This window comes from Boleophthalmus pectinirostris, unplaced genomic scaffold (genome assembly GCF_026225935.1).
Source record: "Boleophthalmus pectinirostris isolate CB_2022bp ecotype Guang Dong unplaced genomic scaffold, ASM2622593v1 HiC_scaffold_1, whole genome shotgun sequence".
Taxonomy (NCBI): Eukaryota; Metazoa; Chordata; class Actinopteri; order Gobiiformes; family Gobiidae; genus Boleophthalmus; species Boleophthalmus pectinirostris.
The window spans coordinates 33,982,599-33,998,254 of NW_026570970.1; the positions used below are offsets into that span (position 1 = coordinate 33,982,599).

At 39.1% G+C, this 15,656-nt stretch overlaps 1 protein-coding gene across 1 annotated transcript; it reads left to right on the forward strand.

Annotated features, from left to right (window-relative positions):
* The first annotated feature begins 2,110 nt into the window (after positions 1 to 2,110).
* Positions 2,111 to 3,040, forward strand: LOC129408618 (olfactory receptor 11A1-like). Its single transcript, XM_055152642.1, has one exon. It carries the CDS (start codon positions 2,111 to 2,113, stop codon positions 3,038 to 3,040), a length of 930 nt encoding a protein of 309 aa, XP_055008617.1.
* Positions 3,041 to 15,656: the final 12,616 nt, after the last annotated feature.

Here is a 15,656-nt window from a genome sequence, read left to right on the forward strand (position 1 = left end):
TTGCAGAAATTCAGTTGTGGCAAAATGGACTAGTCTGCCACATCATATTTTTCACTTTGATTATCAGGATGTCTATAAAATCAAGCCCTTTCCTTACTTCTATAGATATTCTATAGCTTTTTTTTCATATCGAGATCTGATGTGTTTTCAAAGTATTCCTTTAATTTTTTTGAGCAGTGTAGTTCTTACACTTGTCCATGTATTGCTGCAATCATGTGTTTTATCTCAGAAAGTTGGGATTTTGATATCACCACTAATAAAATCCAGTCCGCTAAGTAACAGCATTTAAGAGAGCTTACCAAGATTTGTTGATGTTAGACTTGTTCTAAGCTAAACATTAAAGTTATGTGTTTAAATAATTACAGATGTGAATAAAGTAAACAGCAGTATCGGGTCTTTCTTTGGAAAAACTGTTGCTCTTGTGATATCAATAACTAATTTAAATTCCTAAATGTATGAAAGTTTAAGAGAATGTAGCTTAAGCTCATCATACTGTGATAGGGCACGGTTTACGCACTCACTGATTGCGAGCCATCTAGTGTCAGACAAATTTCAAGATCTTTAGCGTTTTGTGTTTGCATAGGCCTGGACACTGAACTACAGTGCAGGCACTCATACGACTCACAACTGTGCACTGCATAAACTGTGGACACATTTAATTCTCAGATTTTAACTTAGTCCTACATGTGTCTAAATAATGTGCAATGTTTTATCTTTTACCGAGAAAACAGAAGATGACCAAAGTTGTTTGTAAAGTTCACCATAATCGTCTTCCTCTGGCCAGGTAATCCACATAGTAAAAGAGTAAAGTTACCTAAACAAAAAGCACGTGGTCCACAGAGCGACCTTTGATATAAAATGTGTACATGAGTAAAGTGAAGAGCATGTAAATCCATGTGAGGGTTAATTTCAATTATCATCCTACATTTACCCACAATATGATTACAATTATATTTTAACTTATGAACAAGGGAAAATAAATAATTCTATTAATATATATATATTTTTTTTTTCTTCTTTTTTTTTTGGAAATCATCTCACAACCCACGCCCCATTGGGAACCACTGATGTAAACACACTGCCCACACATTGCATTACAGCCATCTGTGGCCTGACCAATTCAGTTGAGTATAGTTTATTGTCATCCAGGAATTTGAACAATGTATTTGCAGTTGTCAATGAATCTCCAGAAGCAATGTTAATAATTCCTGCAATGTATGTTATTACAATGCAGAGCAGTTTTTTGGTTTCAATATCAGTGCTTTCATCAATAATAAGTGTTCCAGTTGATTACTCCATTGGTCAAGTTAGAATATTTTAATGTATTATGTTAATCATTCAGGGCTGCAAACATTTAAAAATCCACCCAAGAAAACCAAAACTGAGACCATACATTTTCCCATGTGACTTTTTTTAATTTTTTTAAATAGCCCAGTTGTGCCGGAAAACTGCAGACCTGGCAACTATGTACTATATAAACAGTAATGCCTTTTGTTCTTGTTGATACAAATATTGAGAACAACCACAAAGGCAAAGAGTGTAATAAATATACTAATATTTTTTCACACTGTTAAACTCATTTGTGACCAGAGGTGCCATGTTTGCTTCATTACACTCCAAATTGAGACATTTCTTTAGGAGCCTAAGTATTTCCACTTTGGCTCTTTGGCCTTGAGTTCTATTTGTGAACTTCAGCTCTGTGTTCAAATCCCCCCTGCTCTGCTCATATACTGCTATCATTTAAAATCATCATTCTGGTTTTACAATCAGCATGGTGTAAATAATGATATGCATGTGCAATAGATTTAGATTCAATATCAAAAACAAGTATAATATATATATATATATATATATATATATATATATATATATATATATATATATATATATATATATATATATATATATATTCTGAAAGTCTCTGCATTAGTATCGGTTGGCTTCAGTATCAATACTCAAATCACAACTTTTGGTACCAATATCGGGACTGAAGTCCTTGAATCAATATCCATCTGAACAATTCCCATTGAGATTGTCCTGTATAAAAGTCCTGCACGGTGCAGACTCATCCTCCTCTCTGTGTCAATGACTTCCATGTAACTCTGTTTTAATGGAGCCGAATGAAACTTTTATTATTCTGGATGGTTTTATGGACTTGGAGAAATACCGGGCACTGTATTTTATCATCATGTTTACAGCTTATGTCCTCATCCTCTGCAGTAACTGCACTATTGTGTGTCTCATTTGGATCCACAAAGACCTGCATGAACCAATGTACTTCTTCATTGCTGCTTTGTTACTTAACTCTGTTCTTTTCACCACGGCTCTTTACCCCAAAATACTGACAGATATTTTATCTAAGCAGGTTGTCTCTTATTCCACTTGTCTTTTCCAATGGTTCACGTTTTATGCAATTGCAGGTGCTGAATTCTGGTTACTGATGATGATGGCCTATGATAGATATATGGCTATTTGTAAACCTCTGCAATATCCAACTGTAATGAACAAATCCAAGGTGAATGTGTTGTTAGCAGTAGCTTGGATTGTACCAGCGTGTCAAGTTGCAATAACAATCACAGCCGCAAGTCAAAGAAAACTTTGTACTTTCATTTTCCGGGGCATCATTTGCAATAGTACAGTTTACAAACTTCACTGTGTTCAGTCAGCTGCATTACACATATGGGGAATATTTGTTTTGCTAAATTTAACTTTTGTCCCTTTGTTCTTTAACTGTTTTACTTATTCCAGGATATTTATAATTACCACCAAAAGAGGCCCGGAGGTGAGGAGGAAAGCACTGCAGACGTGTTTGCCTCACTTGGTGGTTTTGTTTAACTTTTGTTGGTTGGGAACATTTGATGTACTATTGGCTCGATTAGACGCAGAATTACCCAAAATGGTTCGTGTTATCATGAGTTTTCAACTCATTTTGTATCACCCACTCTTTAATCCCATCATCTATGGACTAAAAATGAAGAAAATATCAACACACTTGAAGAGACTGTTCTGTGCTGGCAAAAACAATAAGGTTCTCATGTAAAACAATAAATATAAACTTGATTAAACATTTTGTTTAACTGTGAAGGATTCTTTATTACCAAAGGCATGATTTCACAATGATTTGCTGAAGACCTGAATGAGCCACTTTGTGCTGATGAAATTAATATGACAATGGTTGTTTTGGAAGGAAGATAAATTACAATATTACGCTCATATTCAGCAGAAATACTAATAATAAATAATAATATTATTTATTATTAATAATATGTAAGTTGTTATTATTTTGTAAACACAGACACTGAGCTGTAAACTTACACATGTGCATCTATGTACCTGTATTCCACTTTCATGGTCCTCACACTGTGGTAAGAAGCTAAGCCCCAGAACATGCATAGATCTCTGATGCTAAGTTTTTAACACTGGAGTGTTAAAGAATGCACGTGCCTATAATGTTAAATATAGATCGGTGCAGAGGAAAAAAATGACAGACTGGCATCTAGCTGATCACAGTGCATACATACCCACCATATGAGACCATGAGAAGAGCCAGGACGTGGAATGCTCAAATTGCCCGGGACAAGACTGGTCACTTGTTCTTGCCATGATTAACAGCTAAGTGTGAAACCTGGTCAGTCAAATAAGACAGCGTCCCAGTGTCTGATTCCAATGATAAGCAAGCCGTTTAAACACTTTACAATTGACTGTGTTGGGCCCCTGGCTCCTTTTAAAACTACTTATTCTTATTTACTTATTGTAATGTGCCAAACCATGAGGTACCATTCCACATCATGCACCATCACGGCATGATAAGTTAGAAAAGCATAGTCACAGTTTATTTCCATTTTTGGATTTTCCTTATGTAATAAAGTCTGGCAAAAGCACAAATGTTATGTCTTGTGTGTCTGTGCAGTAGTTCAGTTGGTAGAGTGTTTGTGCACTGATCTGAAGGTTGGCAGTTCAACATAAAGTATCATTGGTTGAGTGGTTGGTGTTGTGATTCTACATCTTGCTTTGTGCTTTGAGTGCCATGAAGTTGGAAAAGTGCTATATAAAAATGTGACCATTTACTGTTGAACGAGAAACACAATGTGGCATCTGATTTCACCAAACACTGAAATTATTGCTGACATCTTAATGTACAGAAATGCATGGTGACTGGGAAGAGGGTTTGACATGGCTCATGCTGTCTGCTTGAGAGGTAGTGCAAGAAATCTCTGGTTTCAGTCCGAATGACTTGGTGTTTGGGCACACTGTGTGGGGTCCTCTAGCCGTGCTGAAAAATGGTTTAGTAGTGGATTCCAAAGAATCCACCCATCCAATTTCTTCCGCTTATCCAGGGCCGAGTCACGGGGCACCAGTCTAAGCAGGGACTCTCAGACTTCCTTCCTTCATTGTGCGCCTGATGGTCGGGCCCACGCGCCTGGCCGGACACAGCCTGAAGGAGCAACATGGGGCCGTCCTCCCGCTGATCAGTAAGCGGCCGATGCAGGGTGATCTGGGCAGCAGTTAAATGTGTGGGGGCCTTGGCGACCAGGATCTCTGGACATGTAGACTAGGTCTGAGCACATGGAATGTCACCTCGCTGACGGAGAAGGAGCCTGAGCCTGTGCAGGAGGATGAGCGTTACCAACTAGTTACAGTCGGCCTTACTTCCACGCACAGTTTGGGCTCTCAAACCCAACTTCTTGAGAGGGACTCTCCATTTCTTTGGCATTGCCTGCGGGGAGTGGCGAGCTGGTGTGGGCCTGCTGTTTGCCCCACAGCTCAGCCGCTGTGTGTTGGAGTTCACCCCGGTGAACGAGAAGGTCTGTCTCTGTGCATTCGGGTCAGGGACATGTCTGTCACTGCCGAACTGAAGGAATAACCATTCCAGATATAACTGAGTGTCATCTGCCTAGAAATGGTATGAGATGTTGGAGCGTTCTATCAGTTGTCCCAGTAGCAGCATATAAACTGAAAAAAACGAGTGGACCAAGTACAAAGGCTTGTGGGTCTGCATCTCAGACAGGAAGAAATACAGCTGCCTACAGAGATAGAGACTGTTTGGTTTAGAATGTAAGACCCAAAATCCAAGGCACTCAAGTTGGATGTTATGATGTATGGTATCAAATGCTGCACTTTGGTCTAAAAGGATAAATAAAAAGCATTATTTAGATATCTCGAGGCTCTATATTAGGTTATTTTTAAGAAATGGTTGAATGACGGCATGCTTAAACCAATCTTCAAAATGTCCAGCAGAAAGGAAAAGAGTAAAAATGTGCAAAAGTATTGGGCCAAGGAGATGAAACACTTCCTTTAGGAATCGAGGAGGAATTATGTCCAAAGAACAGGAAGATGAATTTGTATGTGTTACTAGCTCCTGCAGCTGGGAGAGAGACAACTGGGTAAAGTGCTCGAGATGGACAGACGGAGCATTTGTAACTGCAGGTTGTATTTCAGGACATACTTGAATTTGAGATCTAATATTTTCTACTTTTTCCACAAAATGGGAGAGAAAATGGTTAGCCACCTCCTCATTGACCTGAATAGGAGAAGATGGAAGGCCATGAATAACAGACTTTGAAAAGGGTCTGAGGATTATGTCCAGAGCGAGTCAGCAGAGTCAGAGAAATGATCAAATCTGGCAGTTTTAACAACTGATAATTTAGCATGTAAACCTCGAAGTGCAGTATCACTTGTATTTGTTTGTTGTAACTGTTTTCATGACTTTGCATAACTATTCAAACAGGGGACATTTCTATGCTTGAGGGTTGTTGTTTTTTTATTGTAAGAGGTGCTACTTGGACAAGAGTCTAACCATTTTCCGGTATAAAATTATCCAAAAGGTGGACTGGATCATGGGACTGTGGGTCTACAAACATTGGGTTTAATTAATGGGTGAGAGAGGGTGTGAAGATTTACTACAGGTTCCTCAATCAGCGGGAGGGGCAATGATTTTATGGTTTTATGATCACATACATGGACATCATGTGTCCTTGTTAAAGCTGGTGCAATACCAGTGGCCACAATTAGATCTAATATGTAACCCTTTTCATGGGTTGGTTAACTAACAAATTGTGTCATTTTAAAAGGATCTAATAGATCTTGTGACAGTGAGTCAGTGGGGCAACATATATTTTCACAAGTAGGATTGTATTTTTGAATTTAACAGTGACAGAGGATAATAGCTCAGAAAATTCTATGATGAAATTACAGAATCTGAGAGGTCTATCGAGAAAAACACAGGGACTTGATTATTCAAAACAAAGCTATGAATCTCAAATGATTTATAATCACCCGCTGACAGCAATTTACATTTAAATTTGGATTTGTTGAATACAGCGTGTCCACCACCTCTGCCTACAACTCTGGGACAAAAAGAAACTTTGAAGGTAGTGCTTCAAAAAGGGCACAGTTATCTCCATGATTCAACCATAATTCAGTGGCCATAAATAAGTCATTGTTTTTATCAACAATAAGATCCTTGATGGTGAATGTCTTACTGGACAATGATTAGGAATCAAGTTGTCGTGAAGTACGCCTCTTTTGCATATTGCAGAACATTTCTTTCTATTTTGAATGGACATTTCACATTGTGGACAACATGGTGTGATCATTGGGAAGGTGTGGCTTGTATCCCAGGTAGAGGAAGAGGAAGACACCGGTCGCTTGGACTAATCACATGCTACACAGATAAGTTTTTGCAGAATTGCTTCTTTCCTCTCCAGTTCAATATCTTTTTCCAGGTTAGTAATCCCACCGGCAGATTTTTTGTGTTCACTTTGACTGGTGCTAGTAGCCTGTTGTGGCTCTAGTACAGGGATACTGATTGCATGGCTCACGAGTCACATGCGGCTCACCAAGCTTTAATTGGTGGCATACAAGCTTATACCAAAAATAGTAAGCCTATAGTGAACATTGCAACACAAACATCTGCATTACACTAAGTATAAATCAAGTCTTAATTAATGGTGTTTCCTAAAGGGGGCACTGTGAAACCAGCAACCAGTGACACGCGGTTGCTGGTCCATGTATAAATGGCCTGTACCTGACTGACATCTTCAACTAACTCACCCACCCACAACTCTGACCACAAAAAATATTTGTACCTGACCTGCTGCCTGAGCCGCATTTTCAAAAGTAGTCCATGCTCTTGATTAACATCATCGAAATAAAGTGACCAGCATAAATAAAGTGAGTGAAATGACTGTTAAATAAAGAGCTGCACTAAACCTGCACAGGTACAATCTGCACTCATATGATCTGCACACGTATGATCTGTACACATTTGATCAATGAAAACATGAACTATCTCCAATGCGACACACACACAGAACAGACTCATCATCATCATCAACCTCCCTCTGTCACAGAAAGAACACTCATATTCTACTGAGTCTGTCCTTTAGTCCAACAGAAGCTGAACCACATCAGGACACAAGGAAAGAGCTGTTTTGTTTTTGTTTTTTTCAGCGCTTATAGTTTATGCAAATGAGCCATGCAGTTTTAAGTTTAATTTCTGTAAAACGTAAACAAATGTGTCAAAGCTGCATTAAACACATTATAATGTCAAACAGGCTGATGTGGCTCTAGAGTGGTTCTGGTTTATATGTCGTAAAGTTGAGTTTATTTATGCAGATTAGTAATAGTAATAATAATAGTGAGGATCATTTTAATATAAAAACATTAATGACTGAACATGTATTGTTAATTCTCCCGATGATCAATTAAATGAAAATGTACTATATAAATCTACTATCTCTGAAGAAAATGAAGGACATGCATGCAGCTTCTGCTCATCCCAGTATTAAGGTACCGTATTTTCCGGGCTATTAGGCGCTCTGGATTATAAAGCCAGTCATTGAATTGTCTATTTTTGAACTTTTTTCACAAATAAACCGCACTGGACTTTAAATGAAACACAACAGTTAGGATGGTCAGTGGGACTTTGTTTGGTGCGTTCACGGTGACTCTGGGCTTTGTTCAGTTGTGGCGTGTAGGGAGGGTGCTGTCTGGGACCGCTGGATTGTCGGCGTGTTCGCAGTGACTCAGTTGTTCAGTTGTGTCTAGAAGTGGCACATTGCACTCGCTTTTTCGGTTCGTTCCTCCATTCCGTTCCTCGTCGTCGTGGAGTGATGAGTGTGGCTGCAGGTGTGTTTCACTGTGCGGTCGCTGTCTGCTCCGTGTGTGTTTGCGTGCGCTGCAAGTGGTGTGGCTTTGTAGTTTACTGAAGTCGTGCTGGGACACCCATGTGGATTCATGTATAGGGCGCTCTGGATTGTGGGGCGCGCGGTCGGTTTTTGATAGGGTTAGAGGCTTAAGAGCGTGTTTAATAGCTCGGAAAATACGGTAAAATGTAGTTAATACGATTAACTGAGATTCAGGAGCAGGACCACGCCTCAGCCGCCCTCTCCTCTCACCAGTGAACCACAACTCACCTCGACCATGCCTCGAATTTCCCAGAAGCCTATATGTAGCAGTCTTTCCCATCATCCCAGTTTGTCTCTGCTAACTCAACCCCATCCTCCCATCCCCTATTTTGTCTTTCAGTCATAAGACCCCTACAAGGGGGGGGTCCCGTTCTGGCTGGGCCAATTGTAGATTGAGACGGAGCCCCCACCCATAGTCTCAACCCAGCCATCTCTGCCTCGCTTCATACATTATCAATAAACTTCTTTGCACTATGTTGTTGTTGGTGTGGTCCTAGCTAGTGAATATGGTTTTAATTGAAAATGTATTGACTGTGTTTCTTTTTTGTGGGATGTCCAATTTATCTGTAGAAATGCACATTTGCAAAAGTGACTTATTTATTTATTTTATTTATTTATTTATTTGATTGGGACAGAGCATGTTAATGAACAAACATGACAACATGAATGTAAACACACCGGATTGTAGCCTAAGGCTAATTTCCATCCGTTGTCCCAAGGGCTGGGGTCACAGGGGGCCAGACACTAAAATATTGCACACTCCACTCATTATATAGTTCCATTCATTGCACAGTTCCCATTCATTGCACAGTTCCCATTCATTGCACAGTTCCCATTCATTGCACAGTTCCCATTCATTGCACATAGAAAAACAATTAAAATCACAGTGCAGTTATACATGTGTACATGTTTGATTTGACCATAACCAAGTTTTTGTTTGAGCTTTAAAAGAGCTGTATGTAGGGCATTCTTTCAGGGTCAGTGGAAGACTGTTCCACAGATTTCCACCTTGTGGTATGTTGGTGTTTGTTGGGTGACTCTCCTCTTCATTTTAACTCTTCTAATGTGGCTTGTATGACAAAAAATAACGAGTATTACAGCTGTAGTAGCACAGGTGACTGAGTGAATTCTGGATGTTCTGAACTTTTAGAAAATGGCACAGGCTACATACAGTTCCTTTAAGTTGGATAAAGTGGAAAAATTTGGTTGGAATTTGCTGTAAAAATCATGTACAGCATCTTGTACTATTCAGTTAGATAATTATGTACAGTTTCTTAAAAAAAAGGGAATAAAAAGTAAGTGTTACATCACAATCTGCCAGGGCTGTGAATGATGCAAAGGCTGTACTGTCTGATGTAACAGGATCTCGCTGTACAGAGCATAAACAGACTGGACCTGAGGGAGAGACATAATTATCACCCAGCGGTCACTCTTCAGCCTTTAGAGACGCTCAACAACACACTAACCCAACCCCGTAGTGACTATCAGGCATGGAAAAGAACAAAGTACAAAAAGTTCTGTTAAGTTCTGTACATTAGTCAAATTTGTAAGTGTCTGTTCTAAATACTGATCATACTGTACAAAAACACAGGAAGTAGAAGTGAGTTTTCGAACAGAACATGTCATCCACAAGGAAATTCTCTCCAAAATGCAGATGCAGTTTACACATGTGGAACTCAGATTAACAGATTCTGTAATGATTTTCAGTTTTCTGTGATATTTTTTCATTAATTTTTTTATCCAATATGGTCGGACCATGCGAGACCCTGATCAATCATGCCCATTTGAAGTCCGGGAGATTCACAGGTGACCAGACTCATATCTTCGTATCTTTTATGTTCAGTGGTTGTCATGTTGTCAATAACTCAGTAATTATAACATTGTGTAATCATAAAACAAACAAAAAACAATCTTTCTATGACACTGAAATATAGATATGTTTAATCAATACACTTTTACATATAGCCAGGGGTGTAGTGGGCATGGTTCGCTGGGGTACACCTTCCACCCACTTCTCCCGATGTGACATATAAAAAAAATAACAAATATAAAATAGCGAAAACTTAAATGTCAAATTGGAGCTATTGGAAATGTTGAAAACAACCTGCATAGACTCATGATATCTGCACCACTGTCCTGAACCCGGACTAAAACAGGACTAAACCAGGCCTAAACCAAGTCTAAACCATTATTAAACCAAAACTGAACGAGGACTGATCCCAGGACTGAACCAGGAGGACTAAACCAGAACTGAACCAGGACTAAACCAGAGCTAAACCAGAACTGATCACAGAACTGTAAACCGTCGGGTGACCGCAGGCGAAAGGACCGGCACAGAGCTCTGTGCCGCACGGGGCTAAGTGCAGCCATCGCCCGATCATGCTTTGTGGACACCCTGCTCCACTGGCTCAGGGTTTTCTCTCCCACTCTCATGTCCAAGATTAGGTCTGGTTTAGTCTTAGTTTAGACCTGCTTTAGTCCTGGTTCAGTCCCGATTTAATCCTGGTCCAGTCCTGGTTCAGTCCTGGTTTAGTCCTGGTTTAGATCTGGTTTAGTCTGGTTTAGACCTGGTTTAGACCTGGTTCAGTCCTGGTTTAATCCTGGTTCCTGGTTTAGTCCTGGTTTAGATCTGGTTTAGTTCTGGTTTAGACCTGGTTTAGACCTGGTTCAGTCCTGGTTTAATCCTGGTTCAGTCCAGGTTTTGTCCTGGTTTAGTTCTGGTTTAGACCTGGTTTAGACCTGGTCCAGTCCTGGTTTAATCCTGGTTTAGACCTGGTTTAGACCTGGTTTAGACTTGGTTTAGACCTGGTTTAGTGCTGGTTTAGTTGCTGGTTTAGTCCTGGTTCAGTCCTGGTTTAATTCTGGTTCAGTCCTGGTTTAGTTCTGGTTTAGTCCTGATTCAGACCTGTTTTAGTCCTGGTTTAGACCTGGTTTAGTCCTGGTTCAGTCCTGGTTCAGTCCTGGTTTAGTCCTGGTTCAGACCTGTTTCAGTCCTGGTTTAATCCTGGTTCAGTTCTGGTTCAGTCCTGGTTCATGTGTTGTAGTTTATGATTTATGTTCTGTCGGTGTTTATAAACAGCATAAGTGTTACTAACATGATTCCGCATCATTTTGGGTCAAAAAAATCATCAAATATTACAGATTTTATTTAATTTTTTTAAATAAACAAACAATCTATATGACACCTCTGTGTATTTCAGCATATAAAGTTAAAAAATCTTCACTACACCACTGCATACAACTCCACAGCGTCTTTCCTTTCTCCCCTCCCTCGTCTGAAGGATCACACTTAATCCTATGGAGCTGACCTAGTGACCATTGAAACAGTAACTTAGTCTAGGCCTATTTATAGAATCACCAATGGCAGCTTCCATATCCACCCCACCGTAACTTGAACGCATTTGGTCAGTTTCCGTGGATTCAGTGTGAACCTCTTAACGTGTATTTGCCTTATATTGACTATTAATGACGGAGAGGGAGTGTTGACAGCAGCTAAAAGCATAGCCGTGCTAAGAAGATTTGCGATCTGTTGATGTACTTAAAGTTCAGTGAAATCAACAATAAATAAACAACTCGAATCGTTTTTTTTTTTTTACAAAGTGGAAGCGATGAGAGTGGAGGGGACGTTGGACTTTTTGGCGCGTTAAAATGTAAAAAGGCAACAAAAAAAATCACCGCAAAGGTAGAGTGGGGAGCAAAACAAGAGGGATTAGAGAGGATTAGTGACTGTTTTGGTCCCATGGTAGTAAAATCACATCGTCAGACGCCGGAGAGCACGGACACTAACTCCGAGGCGGTGCGAATGTCGGATAACAGCTGATTCGGAGGGAAAGTGAAACGGAAACGTCAGAGAAACTAACAGGTAAGACTCAAGATGTGTTTTAGAGCTGCGATGCGTAAACGTGATCGTCTCCATGGGGATATTTTTGCTTTGAAAGTTCCGCAGTATGCCAATAAACGTGTACACAGCAAAAAGTGGAGTGTCAAAATTGACTCTCACAGAATCAATTAACATTTTCTCAGAGTTTATATGAGTCCAATCTGTTCTAGAGTTAATTTAACATTTTTGGAAATGTTTATTAAGTAACACTGGACCAAAGTTCCTGTTTAACCCCAAATTCACATTTTGAGAATAAACAGATAACACTTTGTAGAGTTATCCTGATTTAGCTAAACAACACACAGAGGCGTTTTATTTTTACCCTATTTTAGTTCATTTAAGATGTAATTATGAACAAAACTGGTTCAAACTGGTCTTCTCTCACAAGAGTTTGAAGTGGTGAATGGGAGGAGCCAAATTCACACTAAGAGAAGTTGAATTAAGACTAGAGGAAGTTGATTTAACCTCAACCACATCAACTCTGGCAAATAACCCCAACTCGAACCCCCATTTAACTTTCAAATTGTTAAATAATGCTTTTGGTGTTAAAAACAACTTTTGCTGTGTATCTCTGTGGAAAAAAGCAGGTGGCACCACAAGACCAAGTTACAGGTTAGATCTGTGGAGAGGCACCCTTCTGACAGTAAGAATGTATGTTTTCAGAAAGCCCATTGTTGAGTTATAGTATGAAATAACTGCTATGTAGATGGGCTTAAAGCTATACTGTGGATCATTCCAGGCAAAACAATTACATCTCCATGGAGACAAGCAGGTAGCATATACAGAAAGTTACACAATGTAGCTTTAAAGTTCACTGGTGTCGGTCTAAAGTTTACAATCTAAAATAGGACCAGAGGCACAACTTCTGTAAAGAACGACTAAGTAATTACATTTGAGCGGAGTTAAACCTGTTAAACCAGAAGTAGTGGGACTGTCTGTCACTTCATTCTGTTACATGCCTTTGTGCACTTGGGCAAAACACTTGAGCCACCTTGCCTCAGTGAATCAAGTCATTTCACAAAAAGAGATTTAAAGGTTTTATGCAGAATGGGTTCTAGTGTGCTTTAAGCCATGTTAGAAAGTTGTTACCTCCTCAGAAACATACCTGGACATCTCCAAACGCTCCATTCTACCTTGTGATGTCATGAAGTGTTTGTTTTTAATCTGTTAATACATGTATAATTCTAATTGTAATGCTATTTTGTAACGCCTCTGATCCGACAACTTGCAGTGTAATGTATCACTACGCCTCTTAATAAACAAGTGCCAGGAAACGCTCAAGACTCATGGCCACGCTGTATTTCCTTTCCAACAATAATATAATATATATATAATATAATAACTAGTCATGGCAGGGTTCCCACGGTCATGGAAATCCTAAAAACGTCATGGGAATTGAAAATGTAATTTTCCACGCCTGGAAAAGTCATGGAATTTTAGTATCTCTTTCACATAACTACAGCGTCCTGTTCAGTTCTCATTAGTCTATATTGATTATTTGTGAACATCTGTGCCTTTTGTTTAAAAGAGACAATAATAAATGCACTGACAGGATTTTGAATATTAAAAAATTATAATCCCAAACCATAAGGTGAGTGGAAAGAGTTAACATTTCATATTTAGCCCTAAAAGTCTGATCAATTCTGCACATGTAGGGGCTGTAAAGTCATGGAAAATTCACTTTAGGTCATGAAAAAGTCATGGAAAAGTTTTGAAATTTTGTCAGTGAAAAAGAGTGGGAACACAACCTTTTACCTTTTGTTTAGCAGAGATTTGCAATTCCAGGGTTGAAATGATCAAAATGATTGTAGTGAAGATATATGAACTTCAAAAACACAGTGGAGCTCCTCCTGCATCACCACATGACATCACAAGATGGAACAAGGTGTTTTCTGTTTGAGATAAGAACTCGTCATTAATATGCAGGGTTTGTGTTAAACATGTGTAAATGAAACAAAACACAACTCCAGGTCTGTTTTTGAGGAGGAATTACATTATTTACATTGTAATATGGGCCCTCCTAGTTAGAGGTTAAACATTCAATCACATAGTTTTGTGTTAGATGTGTCAGATTATGACATTGCCCTGATTGAAATAAGAAGGAGATAAGCAGCTAGTGTAACTTGTCCTGAAATAAACCCACAGTGAGGAGGTATAGAGGCAGAATAACTGATCTCTGTTTCAACTACAGCATATAGGCAAATACAAAACAATACAAATGCTAACAATTAATAAACACATTATGTATTGGATAGGGATGGGCATTTGATTAAATTTTTCTTAATTCATCATCAGGAGGATTAATGATTGATTTTCGATTAATTATTAATGTTTTTATATTAAAATGATCACCATTATTATTACTATTACTAATCTGCATAAATAAACTCAACTTTACAACTTTTAAACGTAACCACTCTAGAGCCACATCAGCCTGTTTGACATTATAATGTGTTTAATGCAGCTTTGACACATTTATTTAAGTTTTACAGAAACAAAACTTAAAACCACAAGGTTCATTTGCATAAACTATAAGCAGTGGAAAACAAAAAACACCTCTTTCTTTGTGTGCTGATGTGGTCAGCTATTTAACTTTTTTTTTTGTTTATTTATTTAATGAGACACTGGGACAGTGCACTATTTTGACATTAACCTTAACAGGAGAGATGTTTGTACCAGGTTGTAGCACCAGTGCTAATTTCCACCTGTCGTCCCTGGGCAGGTTCTTTGATTGATTTTATTTAATTGACCTTAGCTTTCAACTGTTCTTCCTGGAAACATGTGTAGCTTGTTTTGGGTTGATGGGGGAAACCAGAGCTCCCGGAGGAAACCCATCCAGATGAAAGGGAGAAACATGCAAACTCCACACAGAAAGGCCCGGGCAACCCAGGGATTGAACCCGGAACCTTCTCGCTGTGAGGCGTGAGTGCTAGCCACTCAGCTTTTACTTTATTTATGTTGGTCACTTTATTTATTTTGGCCACTGTTGTGATGAAAAGTGTTTGTCTTTTGGACGCTTGAGAACTCAACTTTATGTTGCAGTAACAGGGATACTGTGTTTACATGCACCATGATGAAACCAGGACACTCAAAAAAACCCGATCATACCTGAGACACTGATGTGTATTTATACACACTCACTGAGTGGAACAGTGTCTCCAAGGAGCCAGAGCCCAAACTGTGAGGGACTGTGAGGCACAACTCCAGTGTTTGTGTCAGACACAGCTTCGTCTCCTTACACTACACTACGCACAGCAACATATATTCAGTTTGTCAATTAAAAATGAACATGATCGATGAAATCGATCAATTAGTCAACTAATCATGCCCATCCTTAATATTGGATCATTTTTATTATTCATATGTTGTGTCTATTCATCAGATACTTCAGGGGCACATTGATGAGTTTGTAACCACAGTGTTCTCTCCGCATTAATGTACTTAGAGGTTTTTCCTGTATTGTTTTGGATTTGAGGCTCAAGTGCTCAGAAAATTTCTCGTTTCACCTACCCCCTATCTCCGCCCACTACTGTACATACTTGTGATTACTGAGATAATTCAGACTCTCTATTATACATGTAAATCTA

What these genes read in the sequence shown, in the direction of transcription:
- LOC129408618 (XM_055152642.1), top strand. Translation starts at nt 2,111, where the DNA reads ATGGAGCCGAATGAAACTTTTATTATTCTGGATGGTTTTATGGACTTG.